The 14,520-nt window shown below is 45.4% G+C and overlaps 1 protein-coding gene across 1 annotated transcript in view; it reads right to left on the bottom strand.

Annotated features, from left to right (window-relative positions):
* Positions 1-14,520, bottom strand: part of ANXA13 (annexin A13) — a 51,198-nt gene that overhangs the window by 21,025 nt on the left and 15,653 nt on the right. The window contains exon 3 of the mRNA XM_030303794.1: positions 6,351-6,426. Coding sequence (XP_030159654.1) covers positions 6,351-6,426 — 76 coding nt within the window. The remainder of the gene's footprint in view (positions 1-6,350; positions 6,427-14,520) is intronic.

Here is a 14,520-nt window from a genome sequence, read left to right as displayed (position 1 = left end):
ACTGTATATACCATTGACCCTTGAATAATACAAGGATTGGGGTGCCAAGTCTCCTTGAAGTAGAATATTCATGTATAACTTTTGAGTCCCCCAGAACTTTAGTACTCAAGTAATAGTCTACTATTAACCAGAAGCCTTAGTGATAACATAAAGTCAATTAACACATATTTGTATGTTTTGTGTATCATATATTATTATAGTAAACTAGAGAAAAGCAAGTGTTACTGAGAAAATCATAAGGAAAATACATTTACAGTACTGTACTGTAAAATTCTGCATATAAGTGGACCTGTGTTGTTCAAGGGTCAAACCTGTTTTGTTCAAAGGTCAACTATATATAGATATCACTGAGTCATTAAACCCATGATTTTGCTGATATTTTGTAAAGGACAGGGGTTGAATGAATAGATTAACTCAGTAGTGCTCAGGTTGACAAAAATCATGGAAGGTGGTAGCTGAATGATTGGGGTTTGAAAGCCTGCTACAGAATGTAGACCTTTGGCAACAAAGGCACAGGGAGAGTGCCATGTGAGGGCGGAGGACTGGAGAGATGCATCCATAAACCAAGGAACTCCTGAGGCCACCAGAAGCAGGGTAGAAGCCTGGAACAGGTCCTTCCTAGTGCCTTCAGGGGGGAGTATAGCCTACTGACTTCTTGACTTGAAACTCTGGCTTTCAGAACTGGGAGACAATAAATTTCTGCTGTTTTTAGCCACCTGGTATGTGGTACTTCATTACGGCAGCCCTAGGAAACTAATGTACCCATTATCCTCAGCAGTGTCTCAAGACTTCAAGAAGGTCTTCACAGCCCAAGTCTGGAGAATCCTGCATTGGCCTTTTCCCAGCCCTACTCCTAATGGCCGCTCCCTGTGACTAACTAGCATGTGCTTGGTCATTTTTGATTGGAACTGACTTAGTTGAACTTGCGTGATCGCTCCTACCCAGCTGAGAGCTCAGAATCCCCAAGAAACAAGAGATGGTAGATGCATTTCATAGAAGAGTTGGGAGGAAGAAAAATCTGGGTCATGGGTGTGGGGAAACTGTGGAAGGGGGACATAACTACAGACAGAGGGACGGGAACAAAGAGACTCCCCTTATTTCTTTGCTGGTGAAGGCTTGAGGTGTTCTACCCCTGCCTCGACCCTGGTATCAGTCCTCACGGCAGTATTTGGGGAGACAGGGATAAGAGAGCTGCGTGCTTGTCCTGGCACAGCCATGAACTTTGTGTCCTCAGACTATTCACTTAGTCTCAGGGATTAGTTCCACCTTTATAATTCTGGGAAGACCTAGCTGTTTGATTCCAAATGGAGAAATAGAAAATTCTAGGATGAGCTCACCTATAAGAACAGCAGTGATTAATTGCCTGCCTCGTTCTGGTTCATTTCCAGCACTGTTATTTATGTTGTTCCTCTTAATTTTTTCCTGCTGTTTCAGCTTTACAAGGGGTATCCAATTACTTCCTCTGTGACATTTTTTTTTTTTAAACTTTTGAGTGCCAGAAATCTCACCTCAGAAGGGGTTTCTTTTTCTGGCAAAAATCTCTTGAATCGGTCCCTTTCTTTCTGTGAGGGCTGCTCCTGCATCTCTGCAGGGCCTCTGCATCTCAGGTCTGGATTCTTACAGGTGTCATCCCTAAAAGGAGCCTTCCTGCTTCCCAGGTGGCCCATTCGCTATATTGTGCCAGCCAGAATCTGGGGCTCATCCCTGGCTCGCTCTTTCCCCTCACCCCACTCCAATTAGTTACCACTAAGACCTCACTATTCTACTTCCTTGATATCTCTCATATCCACCCTTTTCTCTCCACCCTCACCTCTGTCACATTGCTCAGCAGAACTACTGATACCCAAATGGGGTTCCTGCATTATACACACCTTTCCAGCCGGCATGCACTGTCCCTAGAATGTGCTTGCTTATGGGCAGCTCACCTGTATCAAAGCTTGTAATAAAGGGCCCTACAAATCCAGAATAGAGTCTCAACTCTTCAGTGGGGCGTATGAGGCCTTTTAGAGTAGCTCCTACTTGCCTCTCAAAGTCATGTCCCTCCCACTCATGCTCTTTTGGGTTCTCCATAAAGCACGTGCAGCTCATAGAACAGGCAACACTTTTCTTTCTCACCTCTGGCTCTTCCTTCTACCTGGAACACCTTTATCTTTGATCCTCACCTTCACTCCATTCCTCGTTCAGGACTCAACTCACTGGACTTTTCTGGAACGGAGGAGTCACTCCACCTTCTATGTCCCTCACATGGTCTGTTCTCCGTCCCATTTCTGCCATGCCACACTGCAAGTCCCATGGGACAGAGGGGGGATTTGATCACCGCTGTATCCACATAGAAGCCTCTCAAAATTCATCAGATGACTTGTTGAATGAATGGATATTTAAATCCATGCATATAAATGTGAATGAGTGGAGACGTTTGCATAGCATCATGACGGAACCTTGTCTCTGCATTCGTGTAAGCTGCGCTTGCTGCTCGGACCAATAGGAAATCTACTCTGATGCCAGAGTCAACCCATAGCAGGATAATTCAGGAAAATTGAATTAAAATTTTAAAAATAATGTTTTTTAGATTTTCCTTCCTGGAATGCATTAGAAAGTGAGACCGGAGACCAACGCCGTCCTGGGATGGCTTAGCATCACCCTGGAGGTTGGGGGGAGAGCCTGGAAATGACTAGATTTCCCTCAAGCTCTTTGAATCTGGTCTCAGGTTTATGCTGGGAGCCTTTCCCACTACCCGACCAAGAAGCGATTTACTGAACAATGACCTCATTTTACATTTCACAATATGTGTGTCATATAAGCAGTCTGTGCTGCTGAATGGTTTCCTGTAAACACTTACAATGGTTTGAGACACTGGGGCCAGTCCCCAGTAGTTCTGGGAAAGACTTTTTAGAAAACAAGAAGGAACCTCTGCCCCAACTGTACATTGGACACTGCAGAGTAATTATACAGTAGAGGTCAGGCCCAGGGTGATAATTAGCCTTGGGGGTGCCAGAGGGCCTCCTCGCTTTTGCTCTCCCAGCAATTTTCTGGGAGGAGACAGAGCTGAGTTTCAGCAGGATGGAGGCCGCTGGGTGTGAAACGCCCTCCGCTTCACACCGGGGGCCCATGTGCCACATGAGTGATCTGAGTGGTGTGCGGGCGGCGGTGGGGGTCTCCGCTTTCCCCACAGGCCCCTCATGCCAGCCCCAGGGGCCTGGCTGAGCTGAGGAGGGGGGCAGGCTGTGGGCTTCCCAGTCCCTCAGTGTCTCCTTTGAAAATGGGAGTGCAGGGAAGGCAGGGGAAGCAACGAGTGGGGGAGAATCTTGCGTGGCAAGGAGGGTACTTGTCTACTGTGTTTCCTGAGGCTCCTATAATAATTACCACAAACCCTGTGACTTAAAACAGCAATATACTCCCTCACAATTCGGAGGCCAAACGTGTGAAATCATGTCAGCCACACTCCCACCAGAGGCTCCGGGGTCAAATCTGTGCCTTGCCTGTTCTAACATCCGGAGGCTGCAGACAGTCCTTTGCTCGGCGTCTGGAACATTGCTCCACTCTCTGCTTCTGCTTCACGCGGCCTCTTCCTGAGTGTTTGCTTCTGCCTCTCTTGCTCTCTCTCCTTTTAAAATTTTTATTTATTTATTTAAGTAATCTCTGTACCCTGTGTGGGGCTTGAACTCAGAACCCCGAGATCAAGAGTCTCGGGCTCCACTGACTGAGCCAGCCAGGTGCCCCTCTCCTGTCTCCTTTAAGGACATTAGTCAATGGATTTAGGGCCCACCCAGGTAATCCAGCTTCATCCTTTCTCAAGTCCTTGACTTAATTACATCTGCCAAGATCCTTTTCTCAGTTAAGGTCACATTCACAGGTTCTGGGTGGATATATCTTTGGGGGGAGCACCATTCACCCTGGTACACTCTCAGTAATAAAGAGCAAAGGCCACTCCGGGGGTGGGGGTGCTCTTTGCTGCCCATACTGATCTAAATTGGCTTTGTGGGGATTTTGGATCTGAGCTTATCCTTTAAAAGGAGCAGATTAGCGTGTAATGAGGGCCAGAGTCGTGCTGAGACAGTGCTGCCTTCTGCCTCAGCACCTGTCTGCAAGGAGGCATTAATTAGCCCATTCTGCATTTGAAATGGGGCACCAGTAGGTAGCAGAGCAGGGGCTCAAACCCAGGTCTGAAGTTCATTCCCATGCCTGGTGAGGGGAAAGGGAACTGGGCTCAGGGTTACCAGATCCCAGTTCTAGGTCTGGTTCCACTCCGGTGTGGCTTGAGAAGCATTAACCTCTGTGCTCTCAGATGGACTAGACCTTGCACCCAAAGCATGGTCTCAGGATCTACAGCATCAGCATCACCTGGGAGCTTACTGGAAATGTAGGATCTCAGAAACCACTCGGAGCTACCAGTGAGAATCTGCGTGTTAACATCCTGGAGACTCAAAAGCACGCTACATTTTAGGAAGTCATGAACTAGAACTGAGGTAATCTTCATGGCAACTTTTCCTTCAGAGAGACTGTTTCTGTGTTTCTATGAGGGAGAATGACAAGCATCCTTTTACATTTCAGAAAGGATAATGGGTGTTGGGTCCATACGCTGTCAGGTGTAAGGCATTCTCTTCAGAGAATAACCTCTGAGCTTCAGCATTCTCTCTGTTAAGTTGTTACAATACAACTTTATAGGGTTGTTGAAAGGGTTACACGAGGTGATGTGTATGCAGTGCCCAGCTTAGCACTTGGCACATAGAAGGTGCTCTACAGCAGTAATCAGCACAACAGTGGTCCCACCTTCAAGCCACATCCAAAAGGGAGAAGAAAACACTGGGTGGCTTTGGCATTCAGTAGGTACTCTATGTTGAATGCACTGAGTGGCTGAAAGCACAGGGATGTATCATTAACTGCAGCTGAGTTATTCCCACACCCGCTTTGCTCCTGTCTCCAACCCACATCCAGGTGTCAGGACCTCACTTGAGAGGCAGCAGGGAAGCACCTGTGAGGCTGGCTCAGCCACTCAGTAAAACTCAGAACTATAAACATCCTGCCACTTCCAGGCAAACATGGCTCCCGGCAGCTGTTGTCCAAATACAACATGAGCCAGGTCAGGATATGAGCAAGAAGCAGCTTCTCTCTGCTGAGCTTTTCTCTGATGTCCCCCCAAACCAAGCAAGCTAGTTGTCATCCTTCATTTCCAGCTCCCTCTCCCTCTGATTTATTCCAAAACACTTACTATATAGAAATCCCTTTTACCACTCTCCTACAGGGTCGTCTCCAGCCCCAGCTCCCTTGGGACTTCTCCAACATTTCTTGGGCAAGACAGACTATTCTATATTCAGATAGCTCCTTATGTTGAAGCGAAATATGTCTTCTTAGAACTTAGTTCTTTCTGTGGAGTCTCAAAGAATTTATGGTCATATTTGTTCTACCACAAGTACCCATTCTTAGGAAAGTAAATCTTCACTGATTTACTTCTAAGTAAAAATCTAGCACTTGTTTTTGCAAAACAATATGCCAAGTGAAAGAAGCCAGACACAGAAGGTCACATACTGCATGATTCCCTTTAGATGAAATGTCCAGAATAGGCAAATCCATAGAGACAGAAAGTAGATTATGATTGCCTGGGCCTGAAGGGAGGGGGGAGTGGGGAGTGGATGCTAATAGAAATAGGGTTTCGTTTGGGGGCAGTGAAAATGTTCTGGAAGTAATAATGATTTTTATCGATCCTGTGAATATACTAAAGCCCAGATTTCTGGGACTAGGAAATTTTTCATCAGTCATCTCCTTGGGTCTCAGGGCCTCTCTTCATGGTCTTATTCCTAGATGCTCTTCCCTTCATCTTACCTTGTTACTGGGGTTACCTTATTCCTGATCTCTTTCTCAGTCTCCTGTTCTTGGCTATGCACTTACCTGAGGCATTGATGTAAATAGTTTCCCTGGCCTTGACCCTTGATTCTTGACCTCGGCCACTGTTTTATGTTTACTCGATCTACTTCTAGATGCCATTCCAGATCCCTAATCCAGCTTTCATCAGACCTAATTCCCTACCACCTCTCATGAGAGGGACCAGAGAGACTTGGATGACATTAGGATTGCATAACTACACTTCTCATGAAGTTTCTTCCACCTTAAGGTCAGATGCAATGTCATAGTATCCAGTTTTTAAGTATCCTATTGGACCTTGAAAAGCGTTAGGATCTGATTATAGTTTGGGTATCTTTTACAAAGAGAACCCTAGAGGTAATTAACTTGGGTTAGTTCGGAATGTACAAGACCAGTGGGAGGTCATCGTCCTAAGATCATGGGGAAGTTGGACAAGAGATCAAATACAATCAACTTCAAAAGTAAATTTAAAAACAAAATAGATTCCATACCCATTCCTTTGCAGGCTTCGTTCAGCATTTTGGCATCCTGATTCACATCAAAACCTTGATGACTTCTCGCTTTGGCCTGGAGAAAATAATTGAAAAGGTGAGCGGACAATATGGGCATTCTTGAATTATCTCTGGCTGATGTCGGCAGCTATTTAGAAGTTGAAGAAGTCATCCAAATGAGGGACCAGCTGCCACTTTATACATAGGTACCTGCGGAAATCAGCTTGGGAAACTCTGGCCCCAGAGAGACGACTGGTACTCCTTGGAGCCAGCCGGCCTTGGATGACCACTGAGAATGGGCCTCTCTGTTCGTAAGGACAATCAGCCTGGCCATCTCTGGGTTGAGACATTTTGACATCAAGCCTACCTTTGTGTGACTGCCCCTGAAACAGAGAATAATACAGTGGGCCAATGTCCTGGAATGCTGGTTCTACCCTCTTGTCATGAGACACAAGTGTGTCTAGGGAGTAAGTGTTGCCAGGCAGAAGCTGAGGGTTCTAAGATTTTATGACAGATCCATCCATTTGGTGACCTGGGCTAAAGCTTTGCCATCCACACAACGAGAGACATAACATTTAGTTTGCCAGAGACACCTACCGACCAGAAATAGCAGAGTTACTGGTTTTTACTGTTCCTCGGGGAGAGAAAGTTCTGTTCGTATACTAAGTTAGGGCTTCTCCTTTTACTTCAGTCATTGGTATAATAGATGCACTAATTTGTCCACAGCTACCTAAGTCTATGTTATTATTATCTGCTTACAATTTTTCCTTTCAGCTGACTTAGCTGGGTTTTACTTAAAGTTATTTTTAAAAGGAAATTTTCTATTAGCACTAAAATGGAAAAACAATATTCGTTGCCTAAACAAAAGCAACATCAAAATAAATGCATCACTATTAAAAATTTAAAGATGTGAGGTTAATTGCAGTGACACAACTATTAGCTTTGAACCTACCCTGTGTTTTTGCAATTCTTTGCCTTTCCTCACAGAGATTATCTTTGATGACACGTGTCACTTATTTCCCACCCTTCAATGAAGGAGTGATCATGCTACTGTCTACACCACCTACCCAATTCCCCTCTCCCGCCTTTCGTTTTCCTTGGCCCCCATTGGGAAGGCATAATAAACCACATAAAGCACAGTAGACATATTGCACTTATGCACAATGTCTGGCATTGCTATTCCTTTGGTGGGGGGCTTCCCTTTCCCCCATTTTATATGTTTTCATGGGGGCTGTCAGTCATGAGGCTTGAGCCTCCTTGCCCCGCCCTTGGGTGGGCACAAACCCTGCCACTCTGGCAACTGTGACTGGTTCAGGAGTAGGAGTATAATCCAAGCAGTATCAGAGTCTTTTCTTTGGTTGATATTGAGATAGAGAAAGAGATGTCTTCTGACTGGGCTTGTTCAGCTGAAAGAGTGAGTCTAGGCCTGCTGGTTGCCATTTTATCCTCTGCATGAAGGGACATGAGTTTAGAGTGAAGCAAGGCAGAGACAAAAAGAGTGGAAATATGGAGAGAGAAAGAGAGACTGAATGCCACTGTATAAATCCTCGGACGCAGCAATGCCTGTTTCCTAGCTCTTCCCATTTTCATTAATAGACTACGACTTTCTCGAAGTTAGTAAGTTGGGTTTCTGCCCTTGCAACCAAAAGTGTTCTGAGTAATATCCACAGAATAGAGGAGGGCTGACTTCTAGCCCTTTCTTAATAGAGATTCATGTAATCCTAGAGCCAAAGGGATCTTCTAGGGCCGCCAGTCATCTATCTCTCTGCCTTCTGGGATCCCTCCATTACACAGCCCATCTTGAAGTATCTCTTTCTGAAGCATGCTGGGAAGGGGACTTACATCTCTTGAGCACCTGCCACATGCCAGACAATTTCTTCGTTTACAGACCTTTCTTCATTATTAACCCAGAAGAGTAGCCATTAGGAGTCTAAACTTACAGAGAAGGACATCAGGCAGGTTAAGTAAGGAAGGTGTCTGAACACTTGCGGATACAGGCAAGCCCAGCATGGTTTGCCTCCTAAAGCCCATGCTCTCAGTCCCATGCACCATCCTGCCTCGTGCTCTAAGTAGGATGGGGGCCTTTATGTTCAGCATTTTTTTCTTTCCAAATCTCTTGTGTGGTGTGAGAAAGCTATCTGGTGCCGCTGAAGGCTTGCTGGCAGGACCATCGACAGAATTTTCAGGGCTCAATGCAAAATAAAAATGTAGGGTCCTTGTTCCAAATGGATTTAGAACTTCAAGATGGTGACATCAGAGCGTTAAAGCAAGCTCGAGGCCTTTCTGAGTGCTGGGTCTGTGCACCTGCACAGGCTGACACTATGGAGCCCGTCCTTCCTGTTGATCAAGTTCTCTGAGTGTGGGAGAGTGGCAAATGGCAATCTCAGAAGAGTGAATGGGGTCTTTGCTTTTCATTAGAAGGATTTTGTGGAAGGTTCGGGGAGTGAGGTGCCATTGGACCAGAGCAGCACACATCTCCTCTTAATAAGCTGTTCATAAACCGTTCTGATGTCATTTGAGCCTCATCAGGGCAAAGAATCTGGTGGGACACTTATATTTGCCCCACCTCACATAAATTGAAACAGAGGCACAGGGCTCTGTGAATAGCTAGGGAGGTTGTGCCCTGGCTGAGGGGCAGGGGGGCTGGAGTCCAGCTGGGATTACATTTGCTAAGCCAGCAGGGCTGCTTCTCCCCCAGAGAGACACATTTTTTCCTCAGTTGCACAGAGATGCAGCCAGGACTTGCAGAAGCCCTGTGGAGACTTGCTTAAGATCCCCTGGCCAGGTGATGGCTGCGGGGGAGCCAGGGGTAGACTCGTTCTGTCAAGTATGAAGAGACACTTCCGTCCTTCGTCCCCTTACTATTTTAGTGAGGTGGGTCCTTGATACAAAAATAGAGTTAAAGGAGCCAAAAATAAAGGGGGGGGGACCCTCTGAACATATCTAGTTTATCCAAGGCCAAAAGATGAAGTGTCATTTAGTCCCCAAGTAACAGTGATATCGGGGGGTGGGGGTGGGGGTGGGGAGGGCAGTGGGAGAATGTTGAACTACACGTTAGGTGCAAAGATGACGTGGAGACAACTTTTTCTTTTTTGCTTAACTGAACACGCAGCATTGAGCTAGTGAGACCCTGTTGGACTTCCAACCTATAGAACTATAAGACAATACGTTTATGTCATCTTTAAAAAATTCAGTGTACAAGTTTGCATCCGACACACTTCAATCTGCCATCAAGGCAGGTGGAAGTTAGGAGTTCCCAGGTTCCTTCTAAGGACCACTCTTAGCCATGTTGGTTATCTTTCCTAATCCAAAGAGTCTTGTTCCTCATAACAGCAGGCTATTTGATGTCAGAATAAAGAGATCACATGATGGGACTTATTTAAAGGCAGGGAGGGAGGCAAGAAAATAGGCTGTTAGGAATTTCCCCCTCTGCGTGGCTGGGACTGCCTCCACAAAGGACATATTATTCATCAGTGCCACCCAGTGTTGATGCAAGGGGTGTCCTTGGCTTGTTCTAATGAGCTGGGTAACCATCTTCTCTGGAATGTATACGGAGCGGACATTCCACCGTTCATTGTTCATTGTTAGCGATCCAGGCAGCTGACTTTGGGACCTCAGGCCCATTTGCCCCTCAGATTTCATTTTTGAAACCTGAGGCCACGGAGCAGAACTTCCACATAAAGCAGGTCTGCAGGAATATGAGTCAGGCACAAAGTGGGGGTACAGGGGACTCCAGTATGAGGACAGATAGGACTGTGATGATTTGAGCAAATACACAATGTTCCACTTGCTTTCAACTTTAAGCAAAATAGAGGCAGAACAACATTCCTTTTTTGTTTTCTTTTGATTTGTTGTTTAACAGCATTTACACTGACACTCAAGGGACACATTAAAAAGACAAGATGTCAGATGTTAATAAAAATGATTATAGAAGTCTGGGCTTTGAGCCCACATGAATCCAAGTTTGAATGTGGTTCTATCCCTTAGCAGCCATGTGAACTTGAGCCAATAACCTCTAAGTGATCATTTCCTCACCTGTGAAATGGGGACAATGTCTGCCTTGTAAGATTTGAGGCTTATGCGAGATAACATTTCAAAGGCCAGATAGATAAGGAGCCACAGAACTGCTAATTTTTCCCTCTGCTTCTTTGGGCCATCTCTTGTTTTTTTTTGCCTTACAGTGAGGTTAGGTTTTCAATTCTGCATATTTCCACTTGACAAGTTTGAAAGATTTACATCTATCTATCTATCTATCATCTATCTATCTATCTATCTATCTATATCTGAGAGATGTCTTCCAAACTTGAAATTGTAAGAGGTAGATCTATCTCCAGTGCTCCAAACTGTATTTAAATCCCAGAATAATTGCTATTACTCATGTGACCTTCGGCAAGTTTGGGAGCCCCTCTGTGCTGTGGTTTTGTCATGGCAAAATGTGGCCAATAATAGTGTCCACTCATAGGTCTCTTACGAGAATTTAAATGAAGTCATTCATACCAAACATCTAAATGAAGCCTAGCAGAGAGCATGTGCTTAAAAAAATGTAAAGGATTAATAATGGAAGGCAGATCAGCAAAGAACCTTCTAGAATATTTGAAACCGTCTCCTGCTCACAGGGTTTCTACCTTGTAAATGGCACTCTAAGGATCGGTTTTTCATTGATCACCTGCAGTTTGGATCTAAAGCTCCAGACACATATTTCACACCAGGCAGTGAAGTGGTTCACAATTCAGGCTGCACGGAGTCAGGTGACCTGGGATGACACCCAACACCACATTTTATTAACTGCCTCATTTGATTAGTGTGATAATTGGCACCTCATGGAGTGTGAGGATGTCACTGAGATGCAGCCCGGGTGGGTCACTTGCCAATGTACCAGTCAGGCTCACAACGGGAGCGAATACCATGAACTCTACAAGAGGCACTGCCTGGTGCAAAAATGAGCTGGGGACTTTCAGTCTTGTTTTTGCTTCCTTCCTTCCTTCCAGCATGTCTACACGTCACTTCTCTGTGTCTCCATGTTCCTGCATCTTAAACAAGGAAATGAATGATCCGTTTTTCTGGAAGGAGGAGTTATACAAAATGAACTGAGATGCTATGAGCCTGGAAGCAGAATGAATGCCGAAAACACCCACTCTGTGAAATGACTCAGAGACAGGCCAACTTCAGCACATCGAGTGCCTAGGAGGGAGGTTGGCTGTTGTACCAATTCAGATACCACATCCCCTACCCTGCCCCACCAGCCACAAGGGCCAGAGTGGTGACACAGACAGCTGACCAAAGGCTTCTCTCCCGGTCCAGGTCAAGGAAAGCTTAACTCTTGGGATCAAAGGGAACATTTTAAGAAAATCTTCCTCCAGCTTGCAGCAAACTCTGGGGATGGAGTTTGTGCAAATTTAGCTGAGGGATATGATTGGCAGACTGTTGCTATGTATTATGTGGTAACCAGGATGTTCCAGGACCCAGCCTTAAGCGCACTCCTATTTAAGGCCACTCCCACTCATCAGTCCTGGTGACCTGATGTATTTGGAGAGCATCAAGACTGGGAAATAAGAATATACTTCTCATGAGAGACATGGGAATTAATTAAAAAGCAATACGCCACAGGCAAATTAGAATCTCCTCTGAATGGTTCCTCTTCTCTGCCCGCTTCCTTCTTCTTTCCTCCTCTTTTTTTCCTCCCTCCCCTTCCTTCAACAGACAAGTAGTGAGGGTCTGCTGTGGGGCCAGCACTGCCCTGGTGAGGGGGACTTGATCAATGAAGCGCAGGTCTTGTCCCCAGGGAAGTAAACATGCAAGCAGATCAATGACAATTCCGTTTATAATGGGGCATGGATGTTGGGTGCAAATCGCTGAGAGGAAGAAGGGGAATTTTTAGGGAGAGGTTGACATCTGTGCTCGTTTATGAAATATGAGTTAGGCAAGCATAATACATACGTATGTACATACACACATATATACGTACATACATACGTACACAAATAAGGAGGGGTGACCTGCCACTGAACTACTGCAGAATGACATGATTGATCTAAACAATACACAACGATGTAATGTGGACTTGGGAGTGGGACCTACAGCGTTCAGTTATGCTTTGCTCCTTACTGGTTGTACGGCCCCCACCCCAGGCAAGCTGACCCATCTCTCTGAGCCTTTGTTGTCTCAGGTTTAAAGTCGAGGTGCACCTGTGCATGGGCAGCGTGAGGTTTGGATGCAGTCGTGTTGGGGATGTAGTGCCAGGTTACAGTGAGCACTTGGTTGGTGGCACGTAGGAGGTGCTCAGTGACGTAAGGGTGTAGGGGTCATTTGTAAGCCCTGAAGTATTATCAAAATGTAACGGGAGTGGCATTTTGTTTGCTCTTTCCAGTGCAGTTCCCCAAAAGCCCTGGCTTGCTGCAATTTGCTCGGTAAATATTTGAAAGTGGTTGCTTGGTATCCAGGCTCTGAGACAGGAGAGCTCTCAGGAAGCGCTGGAGAGCAGAGGGCTCATTGTTACACTGATCTCAATGGTGTTGCTTTTGGAGCCAACATGAAATCAGGAGGAGGCTGAGGAGATTAAAAATGAGAGCCAGGATTAGAACCAGGTGGTGGCCTGGGCATTTTAAACAGGAGCAAGGTGGAGGCAGGCAAGGGTTGTGCCAGGGAGAGCCTCAGACATGCCTGAATTCTCCCCAACATAAGCAGTGACCGTTGCCCCTGCTAGTTAATGGTACCTTGAGCCAGTGCTGGTGATTTGGGCTAAACCTGCATAGATTTTAGTCATTAGAGAGTTAGGGAAACTGAGGTCCAGTTCGGGAAAGAGACTTCTTCATGGTCACGTTGGTATCCATCCCCCCAAAGATGTCTACCCTTGAACCTGGCATGATGCTATTTTTCTCTCCTTACCCTTTCTAAGCGTCTCTTTTCCATCTGAAAGATAACAAGGTCTTGGGGGTTGTTACAAGGATATGCATCAAACATACTTGGCAGGAAGCTGGGCACATGGTGAGTGTTCAGTGTTATTTTTATTACTTCCTTCCATCTTGACCTGATTCCTATGGAGTGTTGAATGAGCCCCTGACATGTTGCTTTGTGTGGCACCTTTAAAATAACTGATTACACGGGGCGCCTGGGTGGCGCAGTCGGTTAAGCGTCCGACTTCAGCCAGGTCACGATCTCGCGGTCCGTGAGTTCGAGCCCCGCGTCGGGCTCTGGGCTGACGGCTCGGAGCCTGGAGCCTGTTTCCGATTCTGTGTCTCCCTCTCTCTCTGCCCCTCCCCCGTTCATGCTCTGTCTCTCTCTGTCCCAAAAATAAAATAAAACGTTGAAAAAAAAAATTAAAATAACTGATTACACAATTTTGTCCTAAATCAGAAACCATTTTGTACTTAACAGATAAGTAGTAAGCTGGGCCAAGCGTTGAAGAGAAATTTAAGGGATTAACACTTAAAATTGAGAATGACAGCAAAATACAAAGCACTTACTATGTGCCAGGCACTGGCCCAAACAACTTAATCCTCACAAAAACCCTATGAGGTAAGTATTATTACCTCCTATTTTGCAGTTGAGAAAACCAAGAAACAGAAAGGTTAATAAGTTATCTGAATCACACAGTTACTAACTGATGGAATTCAAACCTACACAATCTGGATCCAGAAATTCCACCATTGGCTTCTCATTAACTAATTTTTTTGTCTCTTTCAAAATTATTATTTTTAAATTTAATGGTAGGAAATCTCAGTCCAACCCTCAGAATGCTAGTATTTTATAGATACACTGGCTAAGACCTGTGATTTGTCCACTGATCAGGGAAGCCAAGGACCCCTTGCATAGCTGTGAGATCAGGAAATGTTCTTGATAAGACAATAGGAAGTGAAGTGGAAAATGAAGGCCAGCTACCACTATTTGCAAGGCAAAATGGATAGCCTCTCCCTGTGAGCAGAGCATATGTGCAGGAAAGGCACTGTTGTCAAATTCTGCTCTCAGTATCTTTTTGAGTCAAATGGAATCATGTGTTCTGCTTTTCGTCTGTGAACTAAGACTAATACCTATGTAGCAAAATCTTGGGAAGATGAAATAAGACAATGTGATTCATTACAGCATTATTCACAATAGCCAATACAGGGAAATAACCTAAGTGTCCATCAACAGATGAATGGATAAAGAAGACATGGTGCGCGCGTGCGCACAC

This window comes from Lynx canadensis, chromosome F2, assembly GCF_007474595.2.
Source record: "Lynx canadensis isolate LIC74 chromosome F2, mLynCan4.pri.v2, whole genome shotgun sequence".
In the NCBI taxonomy this organism is placed as follows: domain Eukaryota; kingdom Metazoa; phylum Chordata; class Mammalia; order Carnivora; family Felidae; genus Lynx; species Lynx canadensis.
This window is presented reverse-complemented; position numbering and strand designations above follow the sequence as displayed.